The sequence below is a fragment of the Myripristis murdjan genome, chromosome 24, assembly GCF_902150065.1.
Source record: "Myripristis murdjan chromosome 24, fMyrMur1.1, whole genome shotgun sequence".
Classification (NCBI taxonomy): domain Eukaryota; kingdom Metazoa; phylum Chordata; class Actinopteri; order Holocentriformes; family Holocentridae; genus Myripristis; species Myripristis murdjan.
The window spans coordinates 9,358,410-9,381,488 of NC_044003.1; the positions used below are offsets into that span (position 1 = coordinate 9,358,410).

General features: G+C 43.1%; 1 protein-coding gene across 4 annotated transcripts in view; it reads right to left on the bottom strand.

The window, feature by feature from the left end:
* Positions 1-23,079, bottom strand: part of epha7 (eph receptor A7) — a 76,041-nt gene that overhangs the window by 36,299 nt on the left and 16,663 nt on the right. For all 4 annotated transcript variants that reach the window (XM_030047401.1, XM_030047399.1, XM_030047400.1 and 1 more), the window contains exons 4-5: positions 19,275-19,430; positions 10,660-10,995 (exon numbers count right to left, since the gene is read on the bottom strand). In XM_030047401.1, the coding sequence (XP_029903261.1) occupies positions 10,660-10,995; positions 19,275-19,430 (492 nt within the window). The remainder of the gene's footprint in view (positions 1-10,659; positions 10,996-19,274; positions 19,431-23,079) is intronic.

The following is a 23,079-nucleotide window of genomic DNA, read 5'->3' on the forward strand; positions in this document are numbered from 1 at the left end:
AACCGAAATACACGTTTGTGTTACACAACGCAAATTTCTGCCAATTCTATAACCATAAACCGTTTCACAGGCCTCTATAGGGTGGATTAAACATGAAAAAAAAAAAAAAAAAAAAAAAAAAAAAGGCTGAGGAGAAGCGGCTCTCCAGCAAATGTGTCTCAGGTTATGTTCGGTAACAGCACTTCGTCTGAATAGAAATGTTCCCTGCGTAGAGGCCAGAGTGACAGGCTCAACGAGACTGCAAATAGATATCAAATATTTCTAACACCAGGCTGATGTTGCTGTTTTCCAGTGTGTGACAGATGAAATTTCTCCTGTCACACTGGCTAACACTCTCTGGGCCGGTAGCAATCCCTCTGCACTGCCAGACAAAACACTATCGCCTACAGGAAGCAGCACTCGAGGTTTTCTGAGGAGTTTAGCTACTGACTGGCGTGTTTTTCTGTTTGTTGTTTTTTTTTTTTTTCTCTACTCTGTCCAGTAGGGGGAATTCCCTGCTATTGGGCACCCATGACACGCAACGCTATTTGGGTTTTATTACCCTTGGAAGTCCTTTTAACTCCTTCAGCAGGAAATGAAACACTCCAATGCCTCTATTGCACAGCGCCGGAGCCATTTGCAGCCAGGGGTTGTGACATGCCCAAGCATGTGTTCCATATAAAGAGAGGTTCTGGGAGTCACAGGTGCATGCTGACACGGTGTGTGTGTGTGTGAGCATGTGAGTGTGTGTGTGTGTGTTTGCATGAATGTACATGAGAGAGAGAGAGAGAGAGAGAGAATGGGAAAGATAAAGAGAGAGAAAGAAAGTATTTTGGTGTTTACTGAGGCCTTACAGTCACCCGCGGGCAGTAAAAAGAGAGCCGCTGCATACCAGAGCCAAAGCCAGCCGCTCCGACTGACCGGTCACCGCTTGAAAACACAGGACAACTTTTGCACTTTTACAACTTTAAAAAAAAAAAATGTACATCTTAACGTGTTATTTGGTCTCATATTCACTGTTAAAATATGTTGTTTTTTTCCCCCCCAAACAAGGAAAAAAAATGTGACAGTGGGACAAGAAAATCCCAATTGTTCCCAATGCTAATTAACTTTCCTGAAATAATTGAAACTGCATTGCAAACGAATGGGATCCTCTAATCCCACTGGCATTTTTTCTCTCTTTTTTGTGAATAAAAACAAGATTTTAACACTGAACATGAGACTAAATGATTTGTTGGGATTTTTTTTTTTTTTTTTTTTTTGCAGTATAAAAAAAAAAAGCAACCTTTCAAGAAGGGATCATGTACAGCCACAACACATTTTTCAGCTACAATGAAAGCTTTGTTGCTGAACTTGAGAACACTGCGTGCTCCGAGGCCTTTATATTGTTGCTAAATATATTTCCACCGCGGCTCTTTTGTTCTCAGGTCACACTGTTATTTATCCCACGCTTCATCTGCTGCACCAGACTGACTACCTCAATTAGTGGCACTCACTGAGAGACATTAATAAGTGTCCAACAAACCTGAGATGGAATATATTAGAGTTCCATTTTCGTCGACAGTGACATTTCTCATCAACTACCCCTCAGGTCTGTAATTTCACTGAGCTCATAATCTGCATCTGCAAGGTGCGGCGCTCTGTAACCCCAGAGTGACACGGAAAAGGACTGGGCCCTCATTTCCAAATCTCTGCATGCATTGTTCTTGTATTTATGGGTGCAATACAGCCACGAGGTAAGCACAGATTCAAGCACAAGGGGAAGCATGTGCATCTCTGCTGTTGCCTTAATAAATCTGCTTGCCGGCGCTTACTCATTCACACGGCGAGTTCATTTACATGCATTTACATAACGCTTCCACTTCCTTACAGGGTCTTTATTACAGCATCCTTATTTAGGACACACTGTGGCTGCTTGAAATGACTGTGACTGGGTAACATTTCATCACTGGCGGATTCCATAAGTATCCCATAAGTATATGCTGTTTTCCTGAGAAGCACTGCAACAGATTGCGGATCAGGCTGCATATTTTTGTCTGAACCCCGCCCGAGTGCCACTCGAACCTGACATGCATCCATTTTTTTTTTTGTGTGTGTGTGTGTGTGTCCGAACCCCAACCCGATCCCCAGATTTTGCTTGTCTTCCATCGTGAGCTGGGTTACATTAACCGCCTGAAATAGCCTGCGTGTTGCCTTCAGTGTCATCACGTAAACTCGAACACTGTGCATGAAGTTACCCAGAAAAAGACAGTAGCGCCATCATTTTTATTTATCTTTCAACAGATTTTCACTACAATAATGCCGTCATGATCGAACCCGACCGGAGCCTGAATATAACTTCAAAATTTTTGTCCGAGCCCACCCTGAGCCCATTGGGACTCACTACACTGCGATGCATTCACAGTTCAAGAGGTGCTAATTATATTATGGAATACAGCACTAAAATATTGCATTGAACCATCTAACAAGAGATCAAATAAACAAAAATACTGTATACGCCAGAGAAATGTTGCAATGTAGGTTACATATATAGTCATATACGGTGTTTCTACTATTCTGTCCCCCCTCATTGTACATAAATGGAGGAGGACAAAAAATTAGAAACACCTCTAGAATAGAATAGAATTAAATTTACACATTCTCCATCATGTCAACAAAAACTGAACATTATAAACTTTCTTAAAAGATAGAATTTATAGCAGAGCTGTTGCATTAAAGTGCATTAGATTGTACAGGTGGGCCTGATAAAGAGGCTGCTATACATATGTTACATTTCCATATGAGTTCATCATCATCATCATCATAATGGACTACAGCTAGGCAGGAAAACAGCCTTGCTTTTCGAGGTGCCAAAATATGAAAAGCATCTCTTAAAGGAAGCCGAATCGCTAGTGATAATTAAAGTTTGACTTCCTTTTGTGTTGACTCTGTATGATGCATTTTTCACAAAAATGTGAGAAGGAAATCCTATCAGTTGACATCGCAGCTGATATTCCAAGTCGGAGTGACTTGCGGCGACTGAGCAGCCCAGAGTTCAACCTCTCGCTCACAAACACGTCGACACGGCGCAAGGCATCTCAAGGAATTGAACTTGCAAACTTTGTCGGACTACTTTGCCACCCTGCCGCCGACATGTAAACATGCAGATAAGGGTGTGTAGTCAAACAGTTTCTGAATGTCTAAGCTTCCTGCTTTGTGCCTGGAGAAAATCCTTATTTGTTTACACACGGTTTTGAGATATCCTAAAATATACACATAAATCTCACATCCCAAAAACTTCGATAACTGCAACAATGCTTGGGTAAACTCGTTCTGTGGCCAAGTTCCTCAAAAATGAGTTGTCAAATGTCTCGCTTGATAAATGAGACCTGCTGACGTTTTTTTTTTTTTTTTTTCTCCCTTTCTTTCTTGTGAAAAAAAAAAAAGAAATAATTCAGGAAAGGTGAGGGTTTGACTGAAAAGCTGAGTTGCTATGTGGAAGGTAAACAGCAGATTGACTGCCAAAAAAAACTTTGCCTCAATCTCTTTCTGCTGCCTCACAGAGGTCTGAATAATTAAAGCCGTCTCTGTGTCTGCTCCAGGGGAAACACAGCCTATAGGATGAGGCTGAATACGAATCAGCAATCCTTTTTAACTCGCACACACTTCCAGCTGAGCGAGGACATCAGACTGCTGCAACTTTTCTGACAGTTTTTTAGAATAAAACGCTATCATTCTCTGCAAATGTTCCAAATTAATAGCACGCCATCCCTACACAAACAAACTCAGCGGGAAGCATTGTTTCTGTCAACATAAACAGAAATAATCCACAGGAGCAGGCATAGAGGGACCTAACATTTATTTCACATGACTTTACAGTTACTGGGGTCATAATAATAGTAATAATATTTATAATGATAATTGGCAGAAGAAAAGAAAAAGAACAAGCGTATAATAACTACTACTACTACTATGGCTGCTAATAATAACATCATCCAGCTGGGCAATGGCATATTTAATGTTTTTGGAGTCCAACCAATACAGTGAAGGGCACCTGCTGTTAACATGCTGGAGCAAAGGAGATTTTCAGTGTGTGTGTGTATGTGTGTGCATGTGTGACCTATTATTGTGTGTGTGTTTTTGATTATGTGTGTCCTATTATGTGAGCCTCACACTTATTTTTGGTTCGGATTTGTCGCTGCCTCCGCTGCTACTGGACTCGTTTTGTTTGTTTGTTTGTTTGTTTTTCCCAAAAATCCTGTGCAGTAATCAGATGCATGTTCAAGGGTTTAGTATCGATCCACATCCCTGTTTTTTTTTTTCCATAAGAAACACCGAAATCATTATATGTCTGCATTCGGATGTGTATGCTGTTGACTCGGGGTCTCTGCGCCTTTTCGTAAATCCAATTCAAGCGATTTTCAAGTATTGTTCAAGGTGTGTTTTCAAGGTTTTCCAGCCCCCCCTTTGTCTGTTTACAGCTACTGAATGTGATTATTTCACATCACATTGAATCAGATCAGATGTGCCATCAACAACCCCAACTATGTTTAGCAAAAGTAGTAAGTTTCACGTTTCAAAATGCATCACTGACCTGGCTGTTTACTATGAAAGTATTGCAAGTTCAAGCAGCTTCAAGCACTTTATTCAAAATCCAAGCATTTTCAAGGATTTCCAGCATCTGCATGAACCCTATTTATTGCTTATTTTGGTCCTGGTCATCAAAAGGACTCGATTTACTTTGGTTTTCCAGTCTTGACCTGGTTTTGTTCGCCTGGTCTTCACTTAAAAGCCACTGAATCTGGTCTTGGGATTCAACTGAGGTGGTCTTAACTCTGGTTGCACCAGTGATTTTCAAACATTTTGGCTTGTGACGCCTCAAACAAAGCAATGCCAACACGTGACGCCCTGACACAGGCCCCATGTGTGGAGCGGTGAACAGTCCAACCAAAGAGCAACTCCCTCTCTGGATTGCTTCAGTTAACTCAGTTTAATTATCCAGTTTTAAAGATACTCACAACATTTCACAACATAACTTTAACTATATGCAGTATAAAGTTTATTTTTCCAGCAACATAATTACCCTCTGACCCTCAGGGGTGTCCTGACCCCCAGTTTGAGAACCACTGGGATTTTCTGAATCAGCAGTATATATATACACCCAATAATGGGCTTTTATTAGCAAGCAATATAAAACACATACTTTTGTAAATTAATTCTTTTACAGGCAGCATTGTTTACCAGTTCCCTTTATCATTGAACACTAAACAATGGGCGACCAAGCTGAACAGCTGCAACCACTAAAAAGAATTTCATAGTCTGGGTTTCAGCAGAGAGCTTTAGTGTCCCATAATGGAGGCTTTTCCACAACGACTACAATAATATTTCGGTGGAAAGGCTTGAATGAACTCGTGGATAAAATGGTCACATTTAAAGATGCCGCACGTCAGCGCAAGATATCGGCTGTAAATATCGGCAGCTTTGATGCGAAAACATCAGTATCGGCCTTCCAAAACCCCTATCAGTCGAAAACTAGTCTTGCCTGCAGCCGCTGCGTGACTGTGCCTGGCTGTGTCCTTTCCAAAGCAGTGAAACAGCCCGTTACTCTGACAGGTTGTATGAACCGAGAGAAAAGACTGTCCAATGCCTGCGATAGGGACCAAGTGAAGGGGAAAGAGGGAACGCGAGTTTCTATGAGGGAGGGCGCATTCAAGCACGGCAGATTCAGGGGGATTTAGGGGGCTCGTCTGCTGGCAATAAAAGGCTGAAACAGGATACTTGGTGAGATTAATTACCTAGATAGGCCACGATAATGCCATTTAAATGGGAAAGTAATTAAAGTGCACCTTCCATGAAAATTATTCATTGCTGACAGATTGGGTGACAGACAAATCAGGAGGCATTTACAGAAAGCTACAGGTTAAGTGCTCCGAGCTGCTGCTCTGAGACCACCACAGTTTTATTGCAGCTGTTGAATCTTACTGCTTTGCCCAGCTCTCATCAAATTACTGTGAGCATGTGGAGTGGGGAAAAAAGGGGGTGAAAAGAATGGGCTCCCAGGTAACGTAAAACCAGGGACAAATGCTACAAAGGAGGATCCGCTTAACTAGAAAATTACACTGCCTGGCACTGGTCAATGGGGACTCCTTGGAATCAATCAATCCATTCTGTTTAAGGCCACCATGGCAGATTAGAACACAAAAGAGATAAATCAATGCCCTTATTGTTCTCCAAGTGTTACTTTCACAAATGTATTGAACAATATCCATTTAGCGGTGATATAGTGTCAACAAAGTGGCCGTATTGATTACCACGGGGGAACTGGGGTATCACTTTGCATTGGCACACATCAACAGCTTCCTCGACATTTTCTCTTTCAGAAGGCAGCAATCATCTAGCCATAAAATAAACATTGTTATCTTACTCTGTGAACCCCAGACAGATATTTGCGTGGTGAACACTGAGGAAGACTCCTGACTGGAGCAGCCAAACAACTCGCTTGAACAGGGGGGATATTTGCTTCTCACGCAACGCAAGGGCAGAGAGGCTTTTCAGATCAAAGTAAAATGCTTAGCTTACATTCTTGCGTGCCTCAATGCATTTTTTTTTTTCACTGAGAGATTGTAGCAAAGGGAATAGCCTGTTGTTCCCTTTGAATGTTTAAGTAGGTTTGTACTTGAGGGGACTACAACAGTTCACACAGTGTTGCACAACAAACACAGGAGAGAATAACTAAAAAAAAAAAAAAAAAAAAAAAATACACACTGTGGAAACATCTACACGAGTCCATTCACTGATTTCAATTTTTTTTTTCTTCCCCACAAACCAATTTCTTGCTCTTTCAACAAAATGATTTCACTGAGTGCCTAACTTATAAAATGTACTGAAAACAAGAACACGGTGTTATTATGAGCCATTTCAAGCCGAGCTCATCTCCACAGTCTAAATAATGCATCTGGCGAAGTCACACCCTTCCTCTTGTATGACTCAAACATGGAGACTGCGAGCGCTTCACAACACAGCTCAACAATTGTGAAAGTTGGTGTCTGAGTGTACCGGGCTTTGTGCTGCTGGCTAATACAAGGAGTCAGCATTAAAATCAATTTCCACAGGCTCTTTCTCTCACTCATTATTTTGTTTACACCTCTTGCTGATCGCACCTAAACCCCATTTCACCGGTCTTGAGCTGAATGTGCACACACATGCATGTACGTGCACGCACGCACACACACACACACACACACACCAAAGTCCTGTAGCCTTTCCCATAACCAATTTCAAATCCTATTTCTGTGCCCTTCTCCACAGTGATTTTTCTGGCTCAAAGATGTGAACAGTCACTTGAATAAATATTAATGGTTATTCTATGAGAAATGCCCACTCACAAGCATGCTGGAAGAACAAAAGACCTTGTTTACGAGTGTGCTTGAAGAAAGCTAAGGCGCCAAGGGCCTTGGAGGGCCTCGGAGGGCCTCAGAGGGCAGCGCCGTAGCGCCTTCAGCTCACAATAGAGCACTGATTGAATAACACTCTGACTTCCCGGCGTACACCTATGAAAAAGAGGCTGAAATTCTCAACATGACAAATTTCCATTCACCTGCTGGGCGGAGAGAGCTTGAGAAATCAAGCTTACGAACTTGCAGCCTCTACTTAAACTCATTTAAGACAGAGCTGAGAGGTAATTAGGTTTCTGGGAACAATAAGCACTCAGCACCTTGTGTAGCTCCAGCCTCACTCCAGACATTTCCTTTGGTGTAATTAGGGGAGGTGTGAATTCCTCATCAGATGGATCACCATCTGTATTCACACACTGCATGTTCATTCCCTCAGTCCCCAGCTACTATGTACATGCTGATTATCATGCAGGAGATGGAGATCGGGAGGGATGGAGCAAAGGGTTTCTCTTTTTTAAGGTTCTTTCACTGCGATGGGGGCTCTAACCGCCTCACCAGCAAAGGTTAATCAATTCTGAATGATGAGCCGTAAAAGCTTTAATAATGCAGTCATCCTCTAATGAGTGGTCCTGCATGCTTGCTCGGGAAGGACCGATTGTTTTAGGAAGCTCCGACGTTCCAATTACAAAGCGCTGAAGCATTCCCTAACAGCCCGGAGAGCACCGGACACAGTGAGGGTCCAGTGAGCAGGACGATGAGCCGTGCAGCGTGGAGTTAATTTCTGCTTGAGATGGGGAGCAAGAGCAACCCATCACGCCGGCATCAGCAACCAGCTATTAGTTTTTTGTTAATAATCTGCCACCATGGTTATTGTGTTGGTTAAGATCAATGTAAGGTCGCTACTGGACTTTTATCAAATATCGGATATCGGCAAGTCACGATGGAAGTTGCTCTCGCTGCAGCTACATAAAAGCAGTCCATGAATTTACATATTTTTTCTGTTAATTTTTTTTTCTTCTGTATAATATTTGATAATAGTTTCATTTCTGTCGTATTTTCAGCTAAATTTATTCTTCATTTAAATCTGATATTTCATCCCAGAGTTCTCCTTCCACTTAATAGGTGTGATAGAGCGGCTACCACCTAAAAAAAAAAAAAAAAAAAGCCTTAATTTCGGTCTGAGTACAAAGTTTTAATGTCACCTGATGATCTAAAAGCTTTTTCAGAGCCTTTTTCCAGCCAAAGTGACAAATGTGAAATAATGAGCAAAGTAGAGTTAGTGTAAGTTAGTTTTTTTTTTTTTTTTTTTTGGCGTAGAAATGGTTAAAGTGTGTTATTTTAACCCTCCCAACCTTCCATTAGGCATTTATAAATGGCATTTAAACAGTTAACAAATGTTTGAACACACTATAACATAATAGTAGGCACTTGTATGGTAAACTTCTATATTCATCAACAGCAAATTTACAGTTTTTGGAGAGCATTGTTCGATATGCTCTCCAAAATGGTGAATTCAGTGTTAATTAACTGTATTACAATGTGCTGAAAGCTTTATTTACTGTTTATATACCATGCTTCTTTAGGGTGGGTAACATAAAGGATTACCTATATCAGTGTCAGCCTTCCTTCAAAACTCAATATTTGCCAAGCCCTATTATTTTAAATGACCGACCGACATTAACCTGCACTACAGGTTAGACTGTCTCATCTGTCAATCTAAAGCAACATTTCAAAGACTGGGGAAGATTATCTGGAGTCATTATATTGATTAGACCGCATTACAGCGCATCAAATGGTGCCGCTGACTCAAAAACAGCAAACATCACAGCATCTTGGCCAGGCACGCCACTCTAGTTCACAATAGCTAATGGCAAAATATTCCACCGGGTTAACAGAGTAATTGTCTGTTGTCAACATGCCACGTGTAATTAGAAGTGACTCTGAAAGAGCATGTGTTAATTGTTTTTTTCTGGCTTTTTCCTGCAGGTCTCCCTCCTCCCAGCGTCCTCGTGTCCTTGGCCGGGCAACCCCTCAGCACATTCCAGTGTGTGTCTCTGTCACGAAGCGAGCCACGCGAAATACATCATCCCCTACAGTTTATCCCACACACATCCATTCATCCGGATGCCTCCCACTCTATCTGTCTATGACACGCACACACACACACACACACACACATGCACACACATCTCTTAGAAACTGTGAGGTATTTATTTTGTTATAAATTGCTTGGGTGTTTTGTTCCTTGTTCTTTTTGACACAAGCAAGAAAAAAAAAATGGCACAATGCTGAAGTTATACAGTAAAATACTACCTCTGAAGATGTGTGCTTTGAACTATGACACAGAAAAAAAAAAAAAATGGCAGGTGAGCAGCTGCACTTAATACGATACTAAAACTGTGACCATGAATGCCAATGACTAAACCGATATGCCGGCAAATGTGAAAAGAACCCAAGACATGAATCATCGTGCATTCCTGGAGGGGCGGATTTAGTTAGCCGGCAGCAGAGGTTATAATAAAACATTCGCCCGAACTTTCAGGACTCCCTCAAACTACAAACAGGCCTCTTTTAATCACCACAGTCAGTAAACCCTGTTGGGCCAACTGTGTTTCATGGATGCTCGAGCATGAAAGAGGAATCTTGTTTTGTGGATCCATAGAAATAATGAATAAAAAGGCCTTTAGAGTTTGTCACCACAAAATACAGCATTTTAATTATAGCGGATTCCCTTGAGACTGAGCTGCACATGGTGACTGTTGAGGCACCAGTGGGAGTCAGCATCATTTCTAAGCTAATAATGTTTGCCACCGTAGCGCTGATATACACATTAAATTAATCTGGGTAATGCGCAAACGGGAAATATTATTGGATCATATCAAACTATGGTCATTAATGCTAATGGGGAATCATTACAGTACCTTGCAAGTGAGAAGTTTTCAAATTAAACTGTCAATCCCCGCGTTCCTAATGCCTAATTCTGTCTCAGCTGCAGGAAAGGGTGAATTCCATACCACCATATGTTATAGACCTCGTTTACTGGGCTGTGTGCCTCGACTTTTCCCGACTTTTTCAATTTTTAAACTCAGCCTTCGCAGAAAAAAAAAATAAAAAAAGCTCAACACATCAAGAAAGAACATTTCTTTCTACAGTGATCCATCAAAAGTGACCTCCACCACCAGTTCACGCGAGCACACCGCAGAGAACTTCTCAAAGTGCGAGTCAACATCATCAGAAAAACATTTGCAAAGAAAAAAAAAAAAAAAAAAAAAAAAAAAAAAAAGAGGGAGGGAGAACTCCTGCTCACCTGCTTGACCGGTCGCGATGCTGACCGCCGCGAAGAGCCTCTGCGTGCGGCTCAGGTCGGACACCCCGTTGACGGCCTCCACCTCGAACGTGTAGTTGGCGTGGGCGAGCAGGTCCACGACCGTCACGTAGGTGTCCACTAATCCAGATTGCTGCGGGGAGTATCCCACGTTCCCCCCGCAAGGCACGCACTCCTCCGGTTCCCAGCTGCACCGCCGGCATATAATCCTGTAGGTGACGTCGTTGCGGCCGCCCGTGTCGGCCGGCGGGCTCCACTCCAAGCTCACGGTGGTCTGGTTGATGTTGTAGACCAGGTTCTGCGGCGCCGAGGGAGGTCCTGTCAGGGGCAGACGTGGAAGAAGCCAGAGTTAAATAACTGAGCGCCGGGGAAAGTGACAGCCGAGTGTGTGCATTGACTGGATCTATGCATTCACTGCTCTCTGAAAAACACTATGGGACATGCCAGCTCGAGCCCCAGAGCCAAACACTGACACTCAATTATAATAGGACTCAGATCCGAGCGGAAAAGTAGCACAGGTACGCTGAGAAGGAGTCAAACTCTGGCAAGCGGCAAGGTCAGTGTAATAAGGCTGCGAAATAAAGGTGTGGAGCGCCGGGTTTCAAAGGGAAAACCAATTTCGTAGTCATAGTTCATGCAACGCTGTTTTTATTTCAGTCCTCGTCGAGTGTTCTGTCATCTACGAATCGTAAGGGATCGCACACATTCACACTCAAACACACGCACACACACTCTGTGGTCGTGCAATGCCATATCGTTCCTCCGGCCTGCCATTAGTATTGTATTTGTATCAATAACCATCATTCACTCATTTCGTATTCATATCACATCTGCATTTTGGTGCATTGTGCCAATTCTGTTTTATTAAATTGAACTGGAATTTGTTATGAGTTTTGAGTCAGTTTGTCACCCAATTTATCATACGGTATGATGTATATTTTATTAGTCTCCCCAGGTTTTATGCAGTATATTATGTCTTAAGATCCATTTTTTATGTTTTCAGTCAGTTCTGTGGTGCATTATATGCCAGTGTTTCCCCTATCTTTGCCTTGAGGGGATGACCCACAGCCCCAACAGAAAAAAATATATATTTTATTTATGTTATTTACTTAATTTATGTGCACTTTTTTTTTTCAATTCAGCTCAGTGTGAGAGTCTCCGCTGCGTTTTGCTGTCTTTTGCAGTCGGCAAAGATCAGGGTTTCCGCTACATGTAATTCATCGTGGTGCACCGCCACGGCAAAATAAAAGCCGCCACACCTTCGGAATGATTTTTTTTTCTTCCAGATGTTAAAACAATTTTAAAAGGATATATATATACATATATATATATAGGCTATCTAGCCTTTTTTTGCGCAAATATATTTATTATAATCAGTTTGAAATGATAATTCAAATATCATGAAATGGTACATAACACTGCAATTAACTTTATTTTGAAAAATGAACACCGGAGTCATCACCTGCCTGTTTGATTACTGTCTGCAGCGTGCTCGCAGAGGGAGAGAAAAGGGCAAGAGAACGGTACCTAGGCAAGATTAAATTTAATCCAGTTTTTTGTTCAAGCCTGTGAAAACGACCCTAATGTTATCGTTAATGTTAACACTGTAGGGACTATAATTTCCGCGATCACGAAAAAACATTACAACAACTTCACCGGCACCGTTTAAGTCCAAAAGGCAGAGAAACTTTCCAGGCTACAGCTGCGCACTGACATAGATTGTGTAACAAAGCAAAGAGGTGCCACTCGGCTCGCCACTCACTGGCTAACAGCAGCACACTGGCTTAGCTTGTCTATTCAGAGAAGAGGTATCACTTTGGCTTATTTTTCAATCTTACTACTGCTCATTCATTGGTAGCTGAATTGTTAGGTCTGTTTGATAAGTAATTTACATTAAAAAATAAATAAATAAATAATTTAATATTTTTTTTAAATAGGGCGGGGGGCTCAACGACGCTGAAGCCCTCCCCCACAGTTTCAAAAAATCCTAGAGGAAACCCTGAAGATGGACACATCAACCACAAATGTGTGAAATTCAGGCCAAAATATCAGGCAAAGGGGAAACACTGTATTCTGATACCAATTATACAGTGGTACCAGGTGATGCATATTGTATCATGAGGTCCTTGCCAATGCCAAGCCCTACACACACACACACACACACCAGCCTTCACACATGTTTGCATCCATTAGCAAAAGCAGTTGCTGATTTATCCTGATGGACCACGAGCTCTGTTCCCTTAAACAATCTTGAAAGCACAACATTTGCGGCTGCCACGGCAACGATTAAGACGTCTTTACGTGGTTAAACGAAAGCAGAGCAGTGAATCCGTTTCTTCAAGACGCAGGACGGCCGCTCTCTGTGTCGCTCTGCTCTCCCAAAATGTACAGCGATCCCCGGCCAGGACACCGCGGATTTACTGGGTTTCCTTTCCAATATATCATGCAGACAAGACGCTTAAAGTTAATGTCTCTGGGAAAAAAAAAAAAAAAAAAAAAAAAAACAGAGGCAGCCTGAAAGTCTGCCTCGACCAGAAATTTATGAACAAGATTAAAACCCAGGTTAACAGCACACAATAGCTGCCATATAGAATATCACTTGACACACAATAACCACTACCTCCATGGTCCCCAAACTGCAGAGGAACACAGACCATTTCCCTGGAAATGCTGCCGTAATAGCAGGGAGATTAGCTTGTCTCATAAAGCAATGAATCACAAATTGCTGCTTTTATCATTCAAATTCCAGGCCACGGGTTTTATGATGCAGATGTTGATATAAATAAACGGAGCGAACGCTTTCTTTCGCCCCCCTAATGCAGTAAAGATTATGACTTGTATTCTTTGTTTATGGCTGTTTTAAAAACGTCTCCATTCGGTTCGCGGGGAGACTTACAGTTAAACGGCTCCGTTTTCATTTTGAAGTCTTCTTTGAGGGAGGGACGGCTCCTCTCATTAAATTTGTCACATTAACTTACAAATAGGCCATGCATATGCATAGAGCCCGAACCGCTATCACAATATTTGGGCTCATTAATACAGCTCTTAGTTGTTTTCCCTATTCCGCCCATTAGAACGAATGGGCTCGGCGGAGGCATCCATATTCATGATTGTTGGTCGAGATAACAGAGACTGTGGACTCAGAAGATGAAAGAGCCACCTGTGGCAGGTGAAGTGGAGAGGAGTGACTGCTGATAGCGACACTCGACTTCAGTCTTGGCACTGACACTCGACCTGCGCCCATCTCCAACACGCACACACACACACACACACACACACACAAATCTCTAGGATCTTTTGTGCTGCATTTCCATGGCCACGGTTACAAATGATAATATCTCATTTTTGCTCATGCCACTCACATTTGGGTTTCAGGTGTCAGAGATCAAAGCGGCGATTTCTCGGCCGCGAGAGCCAGGAGGAAATTAGATTAAACTGACCCTGGATCTGCACGACCTCTGTCTTTTGTCTTGTTTTCCTGACACACGGCAAGCTGGGGGCCTTGCCCTTCCTCCTCTCACTGCTTCCTCCTTCTCTCTCGGCGTCGCTTTGTTTCTCAGGATGTGCTTCTCCTGTCTGGATCCAGCAATATGAGACTCTTGTGCCCTCGCTTTACCTGCAGCACTGATTCGCACTGCATCCTGAGCTCCTCGCCGTCTGCCTGCTCATCCCCATCGCTCAAGGGCTTGTCGCTCGCCCTCTTCTTTTACTTTTTTTTTTCTCTCCTCTCTTCCTCTCACTCCCCCACTCCTCTGTCTTATCTCTTCATGTTCTCTCCTCTCACCCCTCCTCCGAGTCAAGTTTCATTTCACGGATTAGCCTGCCATAGCCCCCACAGTCTGAAATGTCTCAATCACATGCTAGTTTCTCTCCAATGCCGCCAGTGTGACCAAGCACAGATGAATGTGTGTGTGTGTGTGTGTGTTTGCATGAGTGTATTTGTGTTGCCGTGTACGAATTGTGTGCAATATGTACATGCGCAGTTTCTAAGTGTCCTGCCAATTCATTTGCATGCTATCACAGCACTCTTTTCTCCAGATTTCAGTCTGAACCTGTGATTTTGTTGAATAAACAACCCGAGTGACACGTTCTCCTTTCCATGTGCAACAACAGCGAGAAAGCAGCAGACATGCCTGCGACTGAACAGCATTACCTTGCCCACATAATAAGCTGTTGTGCAAAACTATATAATATAGCGGCTGAACGTTTTTTAGGTCATGTTGCAAAGCTCATCTCGACTCTGTGCCGAGTTGTGAGACCTGAGTAAATCCAAGCTTAGAGGAGAAGAATCCAGTGCTTATCGGCCTCGAGAGGTGCTCTGGGCTGCCTTAACCCTCCACAGCCTATTAGCTAGCTGTGCTCTAATTGGAGAGATGTGGGGAGAGGGGCTGTAGGGCTGAGTGGTATTCAAATCGCCCATGAGGTAATCCTTACTCTACAAATGTGTGTTGTGACCCTTTGACCTGGCCTCTAATGATGAGGCTGCAGCAAAACCTGCATGAGCGAAGGCATGCAGAGGAGTGCAAATAAGAGGTGGAGCTGAGGAAGAGGCTGCAAATGACCAAAATTCCAATAACACAGCATTGTCTGGGAATACTGAACTCTATCTTGATTTTTTTTTAACGGTATTACTATTTTTTTTTTTTTTTTAACTTTCATTTAATGAGTTCTGCAAGCTGGAACTCCAGTGCAGCGTTACCTCCGGAGAATGTATGTTTGCAGATGGTATGTGGACTGGAATTCGCCGGAAAAAGGTTTAAAAAAGAATTTTGATGGGACTTAGAGCTGGGAGATACAATTAAATATCACAATATCCTTGACTGCATACCTTTATATCGGTATTGTTGAGAATGTGTGGTTTCATAAGATATTCATACACAGGAGATTTTTTACAAACAATCAATGTGATGACCAAGCAAAAAAAAAACGGAAATTCGAAAATTGCATCCCTTTTTGAAATGCAACCTTTAAGAAACATCTAGCCTTTTATCACCATATTGATTTAGAATAGCCCTAGTTCAGCCTTGTTGACACTGCTGGTCATTTTGTGCATCTATTTGATGATATATGCCCAAAAAAAACCCACAAAAATCAATTTCTTTGTATTCTTCTACCAAAATGCATTCTTTTTTTAATATGATGTGTACCTACATAGGCATAAACGAAGCAATTTCAACCAAAAATATCATGACATCCGCCCAATCTTCTACTTTTAGTGACTCATGTACGCTTTTCAACGTTCAAATTCCTCAGAAGGTTGATACTCTTGAAAAGCGGAGGATTTTAAGACGGTCTTTAAGACAAAGACATGTATGCAAATCAAGCTGCGGCCCCCAAAAAAATCCCTTCCACCTACACCGGTGAACAAAAAGAGCCGACAAAGACAAAACCACAAAATCCCCAGGGGCGCCGGAGTCAAAATTCTGCTATCATGACGACATTATAGCTCCTAGATTGAGGCAGACAGGGCTGACCCTCGAACGGATGTCGAGTCGTTGAGGTGGCAAATTTTAGAAAAGAGGCGACGGGGGCTGGGAGGGGGAAGACGATTTCTCACAACTGCCCTTTTCAGCCCTGGCTCGCACCAGCACCGCTCACAGCTGTTGCATGATTGATGCCTACTCCCGAACCTGTCAACAACTCCAGTCTGTGCCCTGCCTCTAGAGAAATGCCTCCTAGTTATCCCCCCGTATATCTCATTTTCTCCCGGCTTTGCATATGCATGGCGTGGACAAATATTCTATAAACAACAGCGTTTCCTTTTCTCGCCCCCTCTCAGCACACACACCGCATGGGAAACAATGTCTTTGGAGCGGGGTGTTTTTTTGGAACTTCTCTCTCCCTCATCTTTATTCAGCGTGGATTTGGCTTTTCATGTCCCCACATTACATCTTCATCTCATTTCCTCTCAAATCCTCATAGACACATTCTTAATCTCTGTGTGCCAGAGATCCATCTCACTGTTTGGCTAAGGCCTACGATATGGTAGCTTTACAAACCCCTATTTAAAAAAATCTGTCAATCAACCTATTTGTTCAGGCAGTGCAAATTCATTTTCAATTACGATTCACTCCTGGTCTGGACGAGGCTTGAAAAAGAAAATCACAGTGACTATCGGTCATACTGACATAATCCAGCGATGATTGAGGAAATGCACGTACAGGAAGCCATGCACAAATTGTGCAGGGTGAATGAGGAGACGGGTGAAGGGAGGAGGGAATTCATACAACTTAAAAAATACATATTTACATATAATAGTATGGGGTCATTAAGTGTAGACCCAAAGTTAATGAAAATGAATAATGGAAAGTGTGCATTAGGCAACTTCAGTAATTACTGCACTACTTTGCCAAGGTGATTATCCATAGGGCAACAGCCAGAGGACACCGCAAAGGAGTGGGAACTTTCTCCGTCTTTCCGCTGCATGTGTGTGTTCTGCCCTTGATCAATGTAAGGCGTTATAGTCAAGCGTTAACATCCGATTAGGATGGTTGGAGAAGTGAGTAATGGACCTGTCTTTTATAACAGGATCTGTGTGGTTGGCTCCATGGTAATATAAAGCCCTTGGTTTGCTGGTTGGTGGTCACTTCCAGGAAAACAACCGCCTCGCTTTGCTCAGCCTGAATTATGTCCTTGTATGTGTCACGTCGCGAGGGGGGAGACGAGCTAAGCAGGCAAATAAAAAAAAAAAAAACGGGGCCCCGGTTGAGCCGCGATTGCAGAATGAGCGAACAACTTTGGTGTTTTGAAGTTGAGCTCATTATTCTGCCCTTTTTCGCCGGGCGGGAGTCAAATTGTGGGGATGTTTTGTCGGTGAGACTGCTGGCATTCTGAGCATTCCTGTTTGAATCCATGGGAGAGGGGAGGAACTCCAACAATGCCAACCTGATGCGCTGTGGAAACTACAAGATACACAGAAACCTTTTTTAACCCAAATATGTCAAACGTTTTTTTGGGGCAGGGATACAAGAAAAATAAAACACATCACACGAGGCTTCCGCCGCAATGATACATAATCATGTGTCACTTTGATATTGCTGATGATAACTTCCAGTCATCCGTGTGGTTAATCTTAATCCTGTTCTTGCAGCCCTTTATCTCGCTCGGTGTTATTAAGAGAATGTTTTATTCCTTCTTTTTTTTGTGTGTGTGTGTGTGTGTGTGTGGAAGATTTACACTCACTGATTATATATTTTCACTTTTACCTACCACTCCCAGATAATTTATTGTTCCAGCAGGGTACTAAAGCTCCTACGAAAATCAGCTATTTTCAGAGCACTTTCCAAATAATTTATGGCTGAAACAAACACTTCTGATTACCAGCGCCACACAAAACTACCGGGGTTATTCCGAGGTAAATGGAAAGAGGTTCGGGTAGGTGGAGGAAGTAAAGAAGCTACTTCAAGTGTTTCTTCACAGTCACCCATGACTGACAAAAGAAATAGTTTTTCATGCGGGCCTCTTAAGGTTGGCCACTGCATGTATAATTTAGAATAGGCCCCGGCGACTCCCATCTTCAAAAATCTCCACCATCTTTGGTTCTCAGATTGGTTTTACACATAGCCCAGAAAAGCCGGTGCTATAAAAATATGTAATTTACATATTATCTCACTGCTAGTCTATCTCTTTTACTCCCTCTCTCTCGTACTCACACATGCACACACTCTCTCACACACACTCTCACACACAATTAAAGCATCTGATTTAGCCTGCTTTGGGTGAGTGGGGAGAAAGTGGCAGCCCTCAGGATGAAAACCAGGCATGCTGACTTCCCACTTGCATAACAGCTGAAAGTTGTAGTTGTTTTTAATCAGCAGGGAATGATCCCGTCCAGATTACTACAATCTGAATAATTTGTTGTATTCTCTCTCTCTCTGTTTTTTTTTTTTTAATTAATTGGTAAAACAAAAAAAAAAAAAATATTGAATTATTCTGCTTCTTGCAGCCTGAAGCCTCTGGGCCAACAAGACCAAGGAAGCTGTCGGCGATACATTATCAGCAGAGCGAAGGCACACAGATAACATGCATAGATAATGTGCAGGGCTCCACAGACACTATCACGGCCAGGGTGAGGAGTTACATTCCTGGTAAAGCGTGAACAGCAGTTGGAAGCGACGCGAAAAACACCCGGTGGCACCGTGCGGGGAACTCGTTTGAGAATAGATTTGGCAGCGAAGGAGCCCCACCCTTCAGCCTGAATCCCCCGGCCTGTGTAAACAAGCCATCAATGGCTGTCACATAACTTCTACATTGGCCAGGACGAATGGAGACGCAGGGTGCTGCCTGGGCCGCCGCTGCCGACTGTAATTGCAATCTTTTAGACGGGAAATGGCAAATTGCTCCTCTCATCATCAGCAACCAGCTAAGACAGAGAACAGACACGCAAGCCTGCAAACATAATTATAAAGACATGCTGGGAGGCAGTGCAACTGGTACGACTCTGAAGGGCATGGGGAACAAATCTGGGGCTTTTCAGGAGACCGCTGCAGATTGAACCTATTTGGCATGGGCAGAGCGGTCCAGAGTGTGCGGCTGGTTCAATTCAGACGCCGCTCGCGGTCTGTCCCGTGTTTACCTAGCAACGCGGCCATACTTACTCGTGCAGGCCACAGACGGCGGGTCGGAGAGGGCTCGGTAGTAGCCGTCCTCGCAGTCGCAGCGCCACGAGCCCTCGTGGTCGTTGAAGCTGTGCGCCGGGCAGCGAGAGCACTGAAGGTCCTGGGACGAAGACTTGTAGAAACCACGACCGCACGCTGTGGGAGAAACAACAACAGGATGAGGGAGAGGAAGAGAGAGGCCGTACATCAAAACCCCCTTGTTGTAACTTGTATTACGCAAAGGGCCCTGTGTAGTAATGAATTACCCCCAAAACCTCTGTATTGCTACTTCTTGATTTATCAAAGCAAAAGCTTTGTGCCAAAAATGTATTCAAAAGCTTTCTCGACAGATTCCACGACTGCCTTCATTTTTCATCGCAGAAGTTGCATGTCTAGAGGAAGAACAAGAAAAACAAATCACCTGCCAAAAACAAATTATGGCTGAAATTAGTGCGAGTTGGATTCACAGGCCATTAGTATCATCTGTCTTCGCCACAATACAGTAGATAACTCACGCTAGAATTTCGACTTTACAAATCACAGACGTGGCAGATTCACACAGGATTAAAATCACAGATGAGCTCTGCAATTCTTGCAAATGCACTGGAAGGCCCTGGGTAATACTAGTCCTGTGTGAACACAGCGAGAGAGAGAGAGAGAGAGAGAGAGAGAGAGAGAGGGTTCGGTTCACACTCGAGTTCCCGTCGTGAGGAGGGCATGACAGAACAAACCATTTTTCCTTAGGTTCACATCTCGAAGCAGCCAGGCTTCGGATCGGCTCGCCCCTCGGGCTTCATCAGCAGCCCGAGCCAAAAACATTCAAAACACATCAGAAATATCATGCTGAAGCCTTTGCCTTGGGAAAAACTGCTGCTCCCTTTGAGAGGAAAACAGCAGCTATTTTAATTCCAATGAATCCTCAGGTCAGTAAAGTCTATATCGTTGTTTATAGCAAACATTTCTTCAAAAAAAAAAACGTGTTCTGCACAGAAGTGAGATAAGTAGCGAGTTTAAATCAAACAAGCATATTGGCATATCACATTTGATTTAGCGGTGTCATGATTCCCTCATGGCATTCACGTATTGATTATATATTCTGATGAGTCAATTGAATCAACCTGCTAAACGAATTGCACAGAATTAACGGCTCCGACTTTGGCCTGACACGAAATTAAAAGCTTTGAATCGATTCTTTCATGATCATGATTCATGTCTTCACTCTTAAAAAAAAAAAAAAAAAAAAAAAGAGACACCTGACATTGTGATGATCTTACAATACTAAACTGCAAAACTACTAAATGCACCATCTGCATGTTTAATAATTTTATTTTCCATACAATCAATGAATCAATCGAGAGGGAACCACACTTTAATTTCATTATTCAACCTGTTGTATAATGACCAATAAACTTGCTTGTATCCTTGTATCCTTGTAAAATCTTATATCTAGATTTTGACAGTTTACAAGAAAAAAAAGACAGCCTTAGATTGCCGCAAATCTATTCAGCGGATAAATATATTTTTTTGTTTTTTCATCATTGACTCCAGTCACAGTTTACAGAACCATTCCAAAAACAGAAAAAAAATCAACCTTAAATTGCAAATCAGTTAATCGTGAATCAAATGGAATCAATGTTAAGGCAAAGATTCAATGCCAGTAAGACACCTTAATCCAGGACTAATGCTCTGCACCACCAAGTAACAATTTACTGATTACAGCCCTGATTTAAACTATTTCACCCACATTGGTCATTGTAATCACTGTGGAGCCAATCACAACTGACAAAAAAAAAAAAAAAAAAAAAAAAAAAAAACAATCAAGGCAAAAATGTCGAAATGCTAATGACAAAAGCAGCGTGCCATTGCTGACAGGGACAACAGCGTGAATCACGTGCACCTTCATCTGCCTCGCGTTTAAGTATCGGTAAACAGTGAAATGTCTATTTCGGGGTTGGGCTTGTTTTCGCCTGAGTGCTTGAAGTCGCCTAATCCGCGGTGACCCCGCCGTTTGTGGAAAAGCGAGCTACGCCCGGTGCAAAACTGCAATCTAGGCCACATGATTTCTTAAACAATCTGCTGCAGGAAATCTATACTTCTGTGAATAGCTCTGCATACAAACCATCAAATTATACTAAAAATGCATTTTTCATGAGTCACCGGGGAAACGAGCAATGATTTTCATACTAGGTTCCCCTCCTTCAGATCTCTGTTACGCCTTTTTTCTTTTTTTTTTTCTTGAGGATTCAAAATATTGGTCTATACTTCTGTGACAGGTCTACAATAAGAAGGATCGAGGAAGCCGGGTTTCCTCATTTTAACACTTCCACGGCAGCATGAAGAGCAGGCCGAGGCGCGGGGTATCCCCATTTCAGCTACATGAAAGCCCTGTCATTCTCTATTTATCGCACTGCAACAGCCTTGTGAAACAAGACCTTTTTTTTTTTTTTTTTTTTTTTTCCAGCGGAGGAAAAAGACATGATTTTATCTCTAATCTTTCTTTACCTGTGAGAGCGAGTAATTGAAAACAGAGCCACGAGGCTGCGAGCGGTGGGTCCTGGATGCTGACCCGCCGAAACATACACACAGCGAGTCTGCAAGCACTTACTCATCGTATTTAGCTGTTACTGTATGTATGCGCGGCGCTGATCTGCGATAACATTCAACAAACACTAAAGTAATCCATGTCTTGTCGCGCTATCTGATATGGTTAGGTAAATATTCCCCTATGGATGCCTGCGTTGATAATGACACTGAACATCTCTCTCTCTCTCCAGCAGGTTAAAGATTGGCCAGATGCCGTTAAAGAGGCTGCTTTCCCCCACCATGCAAGACTGTTTAAACATTCTGATAAGCCAGCATGTCTGTTTGCCTTTGGGTTTCAGACAGCTCATCTGCTGGGTGGCCAGTATGCAGAGGGGGGAACGCCTGGCGGGGACCGGGGGCTGGGCTATCTCCCACCGCCGCTGCCACTCCAGCCGACGAGAGGATCCACAGCGCAGATTAAGAGAAGCACGAGTCCTGGGATGGAGGGGGCTTTCGAAAAGTCAACACAACTTGAACTTAAGAGTCTGCGCACAAAAACACAGTTTAGTCTCCGCATTTTTTTCGGTGACAGCCTTGTGTTTATCAATGTATTGGACTGGGGGTGGGGTGGGGTGGGCTTGGCACCCGGAAATGTTTACAGAGGCAACAAGGCGGCAAATTAGGCCTCAAAATCAAATGCCTGTATGACATGGGTAGCTAAGTATTTCTGCAGTCGCCGCGCTGTCCTCTCCCCACCACTGGCAGTGCACTGAGTGACAAGTACAAACACAGCCTCTCCCAGGCCAGCATTCCTGTCCCAGCAGCGAGGCAGCAGCACACACACACTGTTGGCGAATTCCCTTTCCTGGCACCCGACGCTGAAAAGACACTCTTTCACCGAGATGCTGAACCCGCTAAGTAAGACGGCATGATAGTGAGTGATGGGTTCTTTGTCTGGTGTCCCCGCAGCAACATTTTACTCCCCCCCCCGCCTAAATGAAAACATCTATGAAGCAAATTACAGCCAGGTCTGTTCACACGGTAGCCTACAAGCAAAAACGAATGACACGCCACCGACAGATACTGACGCACAAACAGGTTATAACCGTGTGCAAGTCTCCTGACGGATCACGACTTGCACTAATTCGACACGAGAACCTACAGACTACAGTAATTGCTTCTGTAAGGACAAAGTGTCTCGCTGGCGACGACTTGAAAAAAGGTCTATTTTTGTAAGTCTGGTCTTCTTCTGGCACACGGATAAAGGCCGACTAATGGCTCG